The 13,104-nt window shown below is 46.0% G+C and overlaps 1 protein-coding gene across 1 annotated transcript in view; it reads left to right on the top strand.

The window, feature by feature from the left end:
• Nucleotides 1–11,861, top strand: part of LOC139025608 (disco-interacting protein 2 homolog B-like) — a 73,465-nt gene extending 61,604 nt beyond the window's left edge. Inside the window, exons 2-4 of the mRNA XM_070440750.1 lie at nucleotides 3,492–3,563; nucleotides 10,015–10,126; nucleotides 11,744–11,861. Of these exons, the coding sequence (XP_070296851.1) occupies nucleotides 3,492–3,563; nucleotides 10,015–10,112 (170 nt within the window). The 3' untranslated portion in view covers nucleotides 10,113–10,126; nucleotides 11,744–11,861. The remainder of the gene's footprint in view (nucleotides 1–3,491; nucleotides 3,564–10,014; nucleotides 10,127–11,743) is intronic.
• The last annotated feature ends 1,243 nt before the right edge of the window (nucleotides 11,862–13,104 follow it).

Here is a 13,104-nt window from a genome sequence, read left to right as displayed (position 1 = left end):
TCGATTGTGGAACTAGGATAAGCTAATGTTACCACGCCTTTGAGGAGGAGAAGTTGGAGTAGATGAAGATCCTCAGGCTGAAAAAGATTGCTTCTGGTCTCATTACAAGAGGACAGACATACGAGCGCGCGCCGCCAGTGTTACGCGCGCAAGACGGTCCCATCCTCCGGCGGTGATGTCGGTGGTTCTGTGAGGGCTCAGGTGGGGATGTTCGACTTGGGCTGAGGGGAGGAGGGGCCAATGCCATCCAGCCTCTCAATATAAAGCCCTGTAAATGTCAGTACGATGCCCTGACAGATATCTGCTCTTCCTTCACCTAGCCACCAAGCCCACAGTTGCCCCGCCAGATGGATCTGTGAATGGGCTGGAGGAGAGGCTGGACCAGCAGTGTGGATAGGGACTGACAGTGACTAATAGAGACATGTTGGGGAGATGAGAGAGGAGGGGAAGGAAGGAGGAGGGAGGAAGGAAGGAGGAGGAAGGAAGGAGGAGAGGGTGATCCCCAGGAAGGGGTAGTGAGGTGTGGCGCTGATGGAGAACAGCATGTACCTCTGTTGCCTCTGTTGGTGGCTCTGCATGTCACAGCATGTACTCTGGTGCCCTCTTTTGGTGGCTCTGACCGTCACAGCATGTACCTCTGGTGCCCTCTGTTGGTGGCTCTGACACGTCACAGCATGTACCTCTGGTGCCCTCTGTTGTGGCTCTGACACGTCACAGCATGTACCTCTGGTGCCCTCTGTTGGTGGCTCTGACACGTCACAGCATGTACCTCTGGTGCCCTCTGTTGGTGGCTCTGACACGTCACAGCATGTACCTCTGGTGCCCTGTTTGGTGGCTCTGACACGTCACAGCATGTACCTCTGGTGCCCTCTGTTGTGGCTCTGACACGTCACAGCATGTACCTCTGGTGCCCTCTGTTGGTGGCTCTGACACGTCACGACATGTACCTCTGGTGCCCTCTGTTGGTGGCTCTGACACGTCACAGCATGTACCTCTGGTGCCCTCTGTTGGTGGTTCTGACACGTCACAGCATGTACCTCTGGTGCCCTCTGTGGTGGTCTGACACGTCAAGCATGTACCTCTGGTGCCTCTGTTGGTGGCTCTGAACAATACACGCATCAGCTGGACTTGTTTTTGATTTTCAGTGTCATGTTAGTGCTAGACGTCCCGTCAGCGGGACACCTGTTGACAACATCCGGTGAAACGCGCAATTCAATAAATGATCATAATATTAAACATTTATGAACATACAAGTATCTTATCGGTTAACCTTATTCTTGTTCATCTAACTGCATTGTCTGATTTACAATAGGCTTTACAGTGAAAGCATACCATGCGATTGAGGTGATGAAGCATACTTAATGAGCTGTAACCGAAAAACCACTGGCATTTAGAAAGTTTGAGTTGAGGGAGAAAGTGTGGTTTAAACAAGTATTATTAGCATGTGTAAGTATCTTGCTCAGCTGGATCAAATTAACCTCGTTAGCTAGCCAGTGAATGTTGAGCAACATTGCCTACATATCTGATCAAAAAATTGGTTAATGGTGTGAAAATTACTGGCTAATATAGTCAGACAACTAACGCTACAACATCAGATGAGCTAACGTTTGTAACCTAACCAATTCACTACAGTATCAACTGGTATACAACTTTTTCCTTCCTCAAGTTATAACGGGCTATTAGATGCTTAGGACCCTGGCAATCTGTATGAGATGTTAGTAGTTAACGAGTTATCTGTTAAGTAATGTTTTTTCTCTACAGTATGTGGTTAATTTTCAGAATGAGAGAATTAGGTGAAAAATGAGGAGTTGCTTGTTAAACAAGTGGATTCAGGGATCAGGTGTAGCTGGAGCTGGGCCGGTTTAAACTGGGCTGGCTTAATAACTGGGCTGGTTAAACTGGATGTCACTATAGAGGTGTAAGGAACACCACACACTTTCCCTCTTCAATACAGTGGGTAAAAGGGGTATGCCAGGTGTACTCTCTGCTGAAAGAGATCAATTATGCCAACAAAGGGTGTCATGTTCTGCTGGCATATTGTAGAACAGATGTCCACAGGAAGAAAGTGTACAATGTGATAATGTGCTGTCATGTTTGGCTGTCATGGTCCAAGTGGTCAGTTGGTCACAAGCGTTCTAAAGCTGTCATGGCACAAGCGTTCTAAGGCTGTCATGGTCAGCAAGCGTTCTATAAGGCTGTCATGGTCACAAGCGTTCTAAAGGCTGTCATGGTCACAAGCGTTCTAAAGGCTGTCATTGCACAAGCGTTCTAAAGGCTGTCATGGTCACAAGCGTTCTAAAGGCTGTCATGGTCACAAGCGTTCTAAGGCTGTCATGGTCACAAGCGTTCTAAAGCCTGTCATGGTCACAAGCGTTCTAAAGGCTTCATGGTCACAAGCGTTCTAAAGGCTGTCATGGTCAAAGCGTTCTAAAAGGCTGTCATGGTCACAAGCGTTCTAAGGCTGTCATGGTCACAAGCGTTCTAAAGGCTGTCATGGTCACAAGCGTTCTAAAGGCTGTCATGGTCACAAGCGTTCTAAAGGCTGCATGGTCATCAAGCGTTCTAAAGGCTGTTGGTCACAGCGTCCTAAAGGCTGTCATGGTCACAAGCGTTCAAAGGCTGTCATGGTCACAAGCGTTCTAAAGGCTGGTCATGGTCACAAGCGTTCTAAAGCTTGTCAAATGTCAAAGCTCTAAAGGCTGTCATGGTAACGCAGCGTTCTAAGGCTTCATGTCACAAGCGTCTAAGGCTGTCATGGTCACAAGCGTTTAAAGGCTGTCATGGTAACTCAATATTAGTGTATTGTTTTTTTTTTTCAAGACTTGAGTGTCATTTGCAGTAAAGTTTTAGGCAACAAATAACATTGGGGTTGCTTTCTTTAATATTTTTTTTTAGCTGTGAGTTAGGTTCACATGAACCACTTTTTATTTTACACACAGAGACTGATCATGTAGACCATATTATTTGTTGTTTAATTAGTTACAACCTGCATTTCCCCCTGCAGGGATTTATTACATGTTTCAGTGCAGAAAGTGTCACCATATTGGTCCCTCAGCAGTTGGCATCCCTGATGTTTATAGGCTCAGTGCACTCTGGATGGGAGGGTGTTTGTGAGAATAAAGACAAAGGACTTGAGAGGGAGTTTATGTGTTTTAAGTTAGGAAGCAGTATTTGTTAGGCTACAGAGTTTAGAGTATTATACTGCTGTGTCCCAGACTAGAGCAGATGGACTTTGGTCTCTGGATATCACAACACAGTCATTGTCCTTGTCCCAGAGATGTTAATTTGGGGAGGGGGGTGACATCCCGTGGCCTCTTGGTGCTCTGTGGTGCCAGCGCTAGAGGCTGGCACTATGCTGGATTGGGTGCTTTTTGTGGCGGTGGCGCACACGGGCAATCACACACTGTACACACCATGTCAAGACCACACATCTTATCTGATGGCCATGTGGGCCAGTGACTCACCACTGTCTCCTCTCTCTGTCTCTCCAGGGGACATCACACAGAAGGGATATGAGAAGAAGAGAGCCAAGCTGCTGGCCCCCTACACCCCTCAGATTCAAGGTAAGATGCCTCACCTGGTAGAAAGCCAAGCTGCTGGACCTGTAGAAGCCAAGCTGCTGGCCTCCTACATCCTCAGATTCAAGGTAAGATGCGCTCACTGGTAGAAAGCCAAGCTGCTGGCCTCCTACACCCTCAGATAAGGTAAGATGCCTCACCTGGTAGAAAGCCAAGCTGCTGGCTCCTACATCCCTCAGATTTCAAGGTAAGATGCCTCACCTGGTAGAAAGCCAAGCTGCTGGCTCCTACACCCTCAGATTCAGGTAAGATGCGCCACTGGTAGAAGCCAAGCTGCTGGCCTTCCTACATCCCTCAGATTCAAGGTAAGATGCCTCCCTGGTAGAAAGCCAAGCTGCTGGCTTCTACACCCCTCAGATCAAATCAAGTGTTTTTGTCACGTGCGCTGATACAACAGGTGTAGACCTTACAGTGAAGCTGCTTACAGGCTCTAACCAATAGTGCAAAAAGGTGTAGGTGAACAATAGGTAGGTAAAAATAAACAACAGTAAAAGACAGGCTATATGCAGTAGCAAGGCTATAAAGTAGCGAGGCTACATACAGACCGGTAGTCAGGCTGATTTGAGGTAGTATGTATGTAGTATGGTTAAAGTGACTATATATGATGAAGAGAGTAACAGTAGCGTAAAGAGGGGGTGGGGGACACAATGCAGAAGCCCGGTTAGCCAATGTGCGGAGCACTGGTTGGTCGGCCCAATTTGAGGTAGTATGTACATGAATGTATAGTGTAAAGTGATGTATATATGAGTAAACAGAGAGTAGCAGCAGGTAAAAAGAGGGGTTGGGGGGTAGCCATTTGATTACCTGTTAGGAGTCTTATGGCTCTGCGGGTAAAACTGTTGAGAAGCCTTTTTGTCCTAGACTTGGCACTCCGGTAACTGCTTGCCATGCGGTAGTAGAGAACAGTCTATGATTGGGGTGACTGGGCTTGATTTAGGGCTTCCTCTGACACCGCCCTGGTGTAGACGGTCCTGGATGGCAGGAGCTTGCCCCAGTGATGTACTGGCGTACGCACTACCCTCTGTAGTGCTTGCAGCTCAGAGGCCGAGCAATTGCCGTCCAGGCAGTGATGCAACAGTCAGGATGCTCTCGATGGTGCAGCTGTAGAACCTTTTGAGGATCTCTAACTACTGCAAATCTTTTTATTTCCGAGGGGAATAGGTATTGTCGTGCCTCTTCACGACTGTCTTGGTGTGTTTGGACATTCTAGGTTGTTGGTGGGAACCAGATTGAAGCTCTCAACTTGCCTCCACACATCCCCATGCGAAGAGCATGCCCCCATTCTCAGTCTTCCTTTTCCTGTGTCCACAATCATCTCCTTAGTCTTGGTTACTCTGAGGGATAGGTTGTTATTCTGGTACCACCGCCCAGGCTCTGACTCCCTATAGGCTGTCTTGTCGGGAATCAGGCCTACCACTTTTGTGTCGTCTGCAAACTATATGATGGTGTCGGAGTCATGCCTGGCCATGCAGTCGTGGGTGAACAGGGAGTAACAGGAGGGGACTGAGCACGCACCTGCGGGAGCTCCGTGTTGAAAATCAGTGTGGCAGATGGTGTTGCTACGTACTCACACCTGGGGGGTGGCCTGTCGGAAGTCAGGATTATCAGGTTGCAGAGGGAGGTGTTACGTCCCAGGATCCTTTAGCTTAGTGCATGAGCTTTGAGGGTACTTGGTGTTTGAACGCTGAGCTTGTGTCAGATAACATTCTTACATAGTGTGTATCTTTTCGTCGCAGGTGGGAAAGGGCGTGTGGAGTGCATAGATATGCATTGGAGTGCGGCTCTAGTGTTTTTGGGGATAATGGTGTTGCATGTGAGCCATTACAACCTCTTCAAGACTTCATGGACGTGAAGTGTAGGGTCTGTAAGTAGAGGTCAACCGATTAACGGAATGCGCGATTTACGATAGGGGCCGCTTTCAGTTTTCACAACAACTCGAAATCAGCGTATTTTATGTACCGTTTGGCACAATTTATTAGATTTTTGGTTTTTTTTACGCCTTTATTTAATTAGGCAAGTACGTTCTTTGTGCATCCCAGTATACGGGTGATTGACAACAGCCGTGAAGCTGCAGGGCGCCAAGTTCAACACAGAATTATATTTAAAAATTCTCAAACTACAATGTGATCTTATACCATTTTAAAGGTATCTTGTTGTTGATCCCACCACAGTGTCGATTTCAAATAGGCTTTTCGCGACAAGCACCACAAACGAGTTGTTAGTACCGAAAATCACAGACAACAGTCAACGACAGGGGTCACAAAAGCAGAAATGAGATAAACATGATCCTACCTTTGATGATCTCTATCAGATGACACTCATAGGACGTCTTACACATACATATGTTTTATTTCGTTTAAAGTTTCATATTTTATATCAGAACTCAGTTTACATTGGCGCATGCTTAGAAATGCTCACAAGATCCGGGGGAGAAATTGGCAAGGAGAGCCAGTCAATGACAGAATACTCATCCATAAACTTTGATACAGTACATGTTTCTACAGTAGAATTAAAGATTACACTTGTTCTTAATGCACACGCTTGTTGTGTTCAGATGGTTCAAAAGCACCAATACATTCATCTCGAGAACAGACGTTCGCCAACCAAAGGAAGCCATAACAGTTACGCCAATTTGCAGTCAACAAAACTCATAAAAAGCATTATAAAATCTTCACTTTGTTGATTCTTCGCTCGAGAATGCACTCCGGACTCCCACTTCCACAGAACTGTTTGAGTTTCAGTTCGAGGAATGTCTATCATTTATCTGTCCAAATAGCTATTTTTGTTTAGCGTTGTTTGGGTAAACAAACCAAAGTCAGCGTTGTCACTAATGTCAGGAAGCGCGTTCACTAAGGTCAAAAAGTTCCGTAACAGCAGTTCAGTAGAAACATCGTCAACGATGTATTGATCAATCTTAGAATGTTTTTTAAACATAAATCAAATGGAAATGCTATTATATATAGACCTTTCGTACACTCAGCCTGATACTCTCATGCTTGTACAGAACCCAGCCTAAAAACCCACAAAAGCAAGCAATGCAGGATGTAGAAGCACGGTGGCTAGGGAAAAAAAACTCCCAAGAAAGGCAAAACCGTAGGGAAGAACACCTAGAGAGAGAACCAGGCTATTGAGGGGGGGCCTTCCTCTATTGGCTGTTGCCGGTTGGAGATCTATAACAGGAACATGGCAAGATGTTCAAATGTAAGATTGGCAAAAAAAGGGGGGGGGGGAACCCCAGAGGGCATTGGTAAATAATAATATCACAGTAGTCTGTTCGGAGGTCGCAAGCAAGTCAGCACGCTCAGGAGTAAATATCAGTTGGCTTTTCATAGCGATCATTCAGAGTATCTCTACCTCTCCTGCTGTTCTCTAGAGAGTTTAAAACAGGCAGGTCGTGGGACAGGCTGCAGTCCGGTGGACAGGTCAGGGTTCCTAGCCGCAGGGCAGAACAGTTGAAAAAACTGGAAGCCAGCAGACGGGCCAGGTGGACTGGGGACAGCAGGAGTATTCATGGCCAGGTAGTCTGAGGACTGGTCCTAGGGCTCAGCGCCTCGAAGCGAGAGACGAGAAAGAAAGAGAGAAAGAGAGAATTGATGGAGCATACATTAAATTCCACACAGGGACACCGGATGAGACAGAGAAGTAACTCCAGATATAACAAACTGACCCAGCCCCCGACAACTACTACAGATACAAAAATACTGGAGCCTGAGACAGGATCGTTCAGGAGACATATGGCCCCATCGATGATACCCCCGGACAGGGGCGCCCAACCAGGAAGGAATTAACCCCACCCCTATTGCCAAAGCACAGCCCCCCCACACCACTAGAGGGATATCTTCAACCACCAACTTACCATCCTGAGACAAAGGCCCGAGTACTAAGCCCACAAAGACTCGCCACGGCACAACCAAGGGGGGCGCCAACCCAGACCAAAGGAAGATCACGTCCAGTGACTCAACCCATCAAGTGACGCAACCCCTCCTAGGGACGGGCATGAAAGAGCACCAGTAAGCCATTTGACTCAGCCCTGTTAATAAGGGTTAGAGGCAGAGAATCAGTGGAGAGACGCGGGATCTTTCAGTACATAAATCTTCAGAGTAACCGTTCCAACTGGAGAAGGAATTACATTGACTCTCAAGATGTAGCATGGAACACAGAGCTCCCTTCATGTGAACGCCGGCATGGTCCAAGAGCATGGTCAGTCCATTGATAACCTGACTAATTCTCCTTGTCTCCTTCGGCCCCACTTCACGCAGTTAGAAGGCATCAGACAAGGTTCCTTACCAGACTGTTAACCATTTAGTCGGAAGCCGTAGGAAGGGTGCAAACTCATCCAGGAATTCCCACTTTCTTGTTTTGGATGTTTATTCTCTGGTTTTTGATCTTTGCCATATGAGTTTCTTTATAACTCACCAGACGTCATCAAAACAGTTTTAGAAATTTCGGAGTGTTTTCTATTCCAATACAAATAATAATATGCATTATATTTACGCAACCTGGGACTGAATGAGGGCAAGACAGTTTTACTTTGGGCACCTCTGTGCACCCTTCTCACTCCAAGCATACTTCAACTACTTCCCCTGCACGCCATAAGGAAGTTAAGCACGTTCTTATTTTTCCAATGACGGCCTTAGGACAGTGGGTTCTTTAATGCCTGATTCAGGGTTCTGTACCTGTTCGCTCGGGGATTCCACATCTTGCAACTTACGGTCGAACTAAGTTTTCCACGCTCTAACCACCATGGCCTCACGAGGAGCCCGACCTGTTACGCGAATGCAGTAGAGCCAAGTAAGTTGGTAGCTAAGCATTAAATCCGTATCTATATAAAAGAAACAATCAATTCGTAATCACTAGTTATAACTACACATGGTTGATGATATACTAGTTTATCTAGCATGTCCTGCCGTTGCATATTAATGATGCAGTGCGCATTCGTGAAAAAGGACTGTCGTTGCTCCAACGTGTACCTAACCATAAACTTCAATGCCTTTTCTTAAAATCAATACACAGAAATATATATTTTTTAAACCTGCATATTTAGCTAAAAGAAATCCAGGTTAGCAGGCAATATTAACCAGGTGAGAATTGTGTCACTTCTCTTGCGTTCATTGCCGCAGAGTCAGGGTATATGCGATATATAACGTTTTGTTTTCGAATAATATTTCCGGATTCAACCATATTAATGACCAAAGGCTCGTATTTCTGTTTGTTATATGTTATAATTAAGTCTATGATTTGATGGAGCAGTCTGATGCTGAGCGGTGGTAGGCAGCAGCATTCATTCAAACAGCACTTTGTGCGTTTTGCCAGCAGCTCGTCGCTGTGCTTCAAGCATTCGCGCTGTTTATGACTCAAGCCTATCAACTCCCGAGATTAGACTGGTGTAACCGAAGTGAAATGGCTAGCTAGTTAGCGGGTGCGCGCTAATAGCGTTTCAAACGTCACTCGCTCTGAGACTTGGAGTAGTTTGTTCCCCTTGCTCTGCAGGGCTTACAGATCTAGGCAGGGTACAGATTAGCAGGGTCAGGTGCAGTCAGGATCTAGGCAGGGCTACAGGATCTAGGGCAGGGCTACAGGATCTAGGCGGAGGGCTACAGGATCTAGGGCAGGGCTACAGGATCCTAGGGCAGGGCTACAGGATCTAGGCAGGGCTACAGGATCTTAGGGCAGGGCTACAGGATCTAGGGCAGGGCTGCAGGATACAGGAGCAGGGCTGCAGGATCTAGGGTAGAGCTGCAGGATCTTGGGCAGGGCTACAGGATCTAGGTAGAGCTGCAGGGTCTAGGGTTGAGTTGTCTTGCTCCCTCGTCTACCACACCAAGCCCTGTATTTTCTTAAGTTTTGTCCAAAATTAAATCAGGTTAGCCGCTAATGCTATTCTCTTGTTAGCGAAATGTAATCTAGTCAGAACCGTAGCTATCTTATCCAGCCTGATACCAGGTGTAGGCCTAGATCAGCACGATGTTTGTGTGCAACGGTATCTTCTTAGAACAGAGCGGAATAGGCTAAGCTTGAATATGTTATTATGTGACATCCAATTAGTGAATTTGTTGTCTGTCAAATCTTACAATGTATCAGTGTTCGCCCACTATATTCCAACTATAGAATTAGAATAATCATTTTATTTCCCTGAAACACAGGGTCATGAACTATCCATGAGCATATTTAAAACGTGCATTATTCAAAAACATAAAATCTGTCATATCGTCAAATGTGAAACACATGTATAATTTTTGACATTGCCCAGCCTATATCTTGTAGATAGAGAACAGGATCCAGACGTCATGTCAGGGTTAGAGTAAATGTGTCTCATCGTGTGTTACTGTGTCTCTAGCTGTAGAACCACTTCTTGTAGATAAGAACAGGATCCAGACATCATGTCAGGGTTAGAGGTAAATGTGGTCTCATCGTGTGTTACTGTGTCTCTGTGTAGAACCATCTCTGCAGAAGGAGAACAGGATCCAGATGTTGTCTCAGGCTGCTCACACAGGATCCCCACCAACAAGTCTCGGCCACCAACACCCGGGATGAACGCTTCAGATCTGGTAAGAGGACAATCCTACAGGATCAGATGGACTGGGGGGTTGAAGGCTTCAGATCTGGTAAGAGGACAATCCTACAGGATCAGATGGACTGGGGGGTTGAACGCTTCAGGTCTGATTAAGAGGACAATCCTACAGGATCAGATGGACTGGGGGTGAAGCTTCAGATCTGGTAAAGAGGACAATCCTACCGGATCAGATGGACTGGGGGTTGAATGCTTCAGGTCTGATAAGAGGACAATCCTACAGGATCAGATGGACTGGGGGGTTGAAAGCTTCAGGTCTGTAAGAGGATGACAATCCTACAGGATCAGATGGACTGGGGGGTTGTCTATGACTATGGTGCTGGAGTCTTTGACAATTTTTAAGGCCTTCTGACACCGCCTGGTATAGAGGCTCCTGGATGGCAGGAAGCTCTGGCCCCAGTGATGTACTAAGCCATACGCACTACCCTCTGTAGCGCCTTGCGGTCGGAGTCTGAACAGTTGCCATACAGCACTGATGCAACACAGTCAGGATGATCTTGATGGTGCAGCTGTAGAACCTTTTTGAGGATCTGTTGACCCATGCCAAATCCTTTCAGTCTCCGAGGGAATAGGCTTTGTCGTGCCCTCTTCACGACTGTCTTGGTTTGCTTGGACCATGTTAGTTGTTGGTGATGTGGACACACAAGGAAACTTGAAGCTCTCAACCTGGTTCTCTATGAGAATGGAGGCGTGCTCAGTCTTTTTCCTGTAGTCCACAATCATCTCCTATGTGTGTGATTACATTGAGGGAGAGGTTGTTGTCCTGGCTCCAACCGACCAGGTCTCTGGCCTCCTCCCTCAAGGCTGTCTCATCGTTGTCTGTGATCAGGCCTAACGCTGTTGTCATCTGCATGCCTGGCCATGCAGTCATGAGTGAACAGGGAGTACAGGAGGGGACTGATCACGCACCCCTGAGGTGCCCCCTTCTTGAGGATCAGCGTGGCGGATGTGTTGTTACCTACCCTTGACACCTGGGGGCAGCTTGTCAGGAAGTCCAGGATCCAGTTGCAGAGGGAGGTGTTTAGTCCCAGGGTCCTTAGCTTATTGATGAGCTGTGACGGTACTATGGTGTTGAACGCTGAGCTGTAGTCAATGAATAGCATTCAGATCTGGTAAGAGGACCATCATACAGGATCAGATGGACTGGGGGGTTGAAGGATTCAGATCTGGTAAGAGGACAATCCTACAGGATCAGATGGACTGGGGGTTTGAAGGCTTCATATCTGGTAAGAGGACAATCCTACAGGATCAGATGGACTGGGGGGTTGAAGGCTTCAGATCTGGTAAGAGGACAATCCTACAGGATCAGATGGACTTAGTCTGTGTCTGGGAAACTGCCCCTATGTGTAGTCCTGGACTGAACATCATGCTCAAAGGAGAATCTCTATTGGAAATGCCTTTTACTCCAGGATTTGGCTTGTCTGTCCTGGGAACCACCCCTAAATGTGTATTATGGTTGGGATAAGACTTTCAGGTGTCTGTTCCAATGCTGACATAACCTAAAGGATGTTTTTCAGGAAGTGTTCACACAGTMCATGCAGGATATGTATGATACTGTGTAATAAAAGTTTGCGTGATCTTTGTGTTTGTCTAGACCTGCARACAGAAGCCGTTCACGCTGCCTTGGCCAAGTACAAAGAGCGGAAGATGCCAATGCCCTCCAAGAGACGCTCTGTTCTAGTTCAGTCCTCTGTAGAGGCATGCACTCCCCCAGGTAAGATCATACTACATTACCCGGAACTCACCTGGTCCTTAAACCGTACCCCCTGCTACCCACAACCCATCTGGACCTTAGATCAGATCCTAACATAGGTCACCKCAGTGAAACTGTCTGTCTGGTGCTCGGACTGTTGGTGTTGCTGAGCCAATTCAGCAGAATTTAACCATTGCRTGCAACATGGAAAAGTTTGTTGCGTCAAATGGAGAAAACAAATTGAACAATATTTTACAGTTATGGGATAATCACTACATGTTGATAAGATCCTCTGAGCTGGTAAAGGTTGGCCACYCTGTTCTGCTTTTGTTTAACTTCTCTAGGGTATGTGGGACGCTAGCGTCCCACCTCGTCAACAGCCGGTGAAACTGCAGGGCACCAAATTCAAAACAACAGAAATCCCATAATTTAAATTCCTCAAACATACAAGTATTTTACACAATTTTAACGATACACTTGTTGTAAATCCAGCCACAGTGTCCMATTTCAAAAAGGTTTTACGACGAAAGCACACCAAACGATTATGTTAGGTCACCACCAAGTCTCAGAAAAACACAGCCATTTTTCCCGCCAAAGAGAGGAGTAACAAAAAGCAGAAATAGAGATAAAATTTATCACTAACCTTTGATGATCTTCATCAGATGACACTCATAGGACTTCATGTTACACAATACATGTATGTTTTGTTCGGTAAAGTTCATATTTATATCCAAAAATCGTATTCTACATTGGCGTGTTCAGTAGTTCCAAAACATGCATAATACTCATAATAAACATTGATAAAAGATACAAGTGTTATGCATGGAACTTTAGATCAACTTCTCCTTAATGCAACCTTCTCCGGTTGAAACATCATTGAAGATGTATGTTAAAACACATCCTAAATATTATTCTATACATCGTTGACATGTTTCTACGAACTGTAATGGAATTGTTTGACTTTTGTATGCCTGCTCATCGTGAATTTGGATTTCGGTACTACAACACGAAGCAACAAAAAGGAGGTATTTGGACAAATGATGGACTTCATCGAACAAAACAAAACATTTATTGTGAACTGGGGATTCCTGGGAGTGCATTCTGATGAAGATCAAGGTAAGTGAATATTATATGCTATTTCTGACTTCTGTTGACTCTACAACATGGCGGTATCTGTATGCTTTTTGGTCTCCGAGGCTGTACTCAGATTAAGCATGGTGTGCTTTTCGGTAAAGCTTTTTTTGGAAATCGCTGAGCACAGC

Source organism: Salvelinus sp. IW2-2015, unplaced genomic scaffold (assembly GCF_002910315.2).
Source record: "Salvelinus sp. IW2-2015 unplaced genomic scaffold, ASM291031v2 Un_scaffold2958, whole genome shotgun sequence".
Taxonomy (NCBI): Eukaryota; Metazoa; Chordata; class Actinopteri; order Salmoniformes; family Salmonidae; genus Salvelinus; species Salvelinus sp. IW2-2015.
The sequence above is the reverse complement of the archived record's forward strand: the minus strand, read 5'-3'. Positions and strand labels throughout refer to the sequence as shown.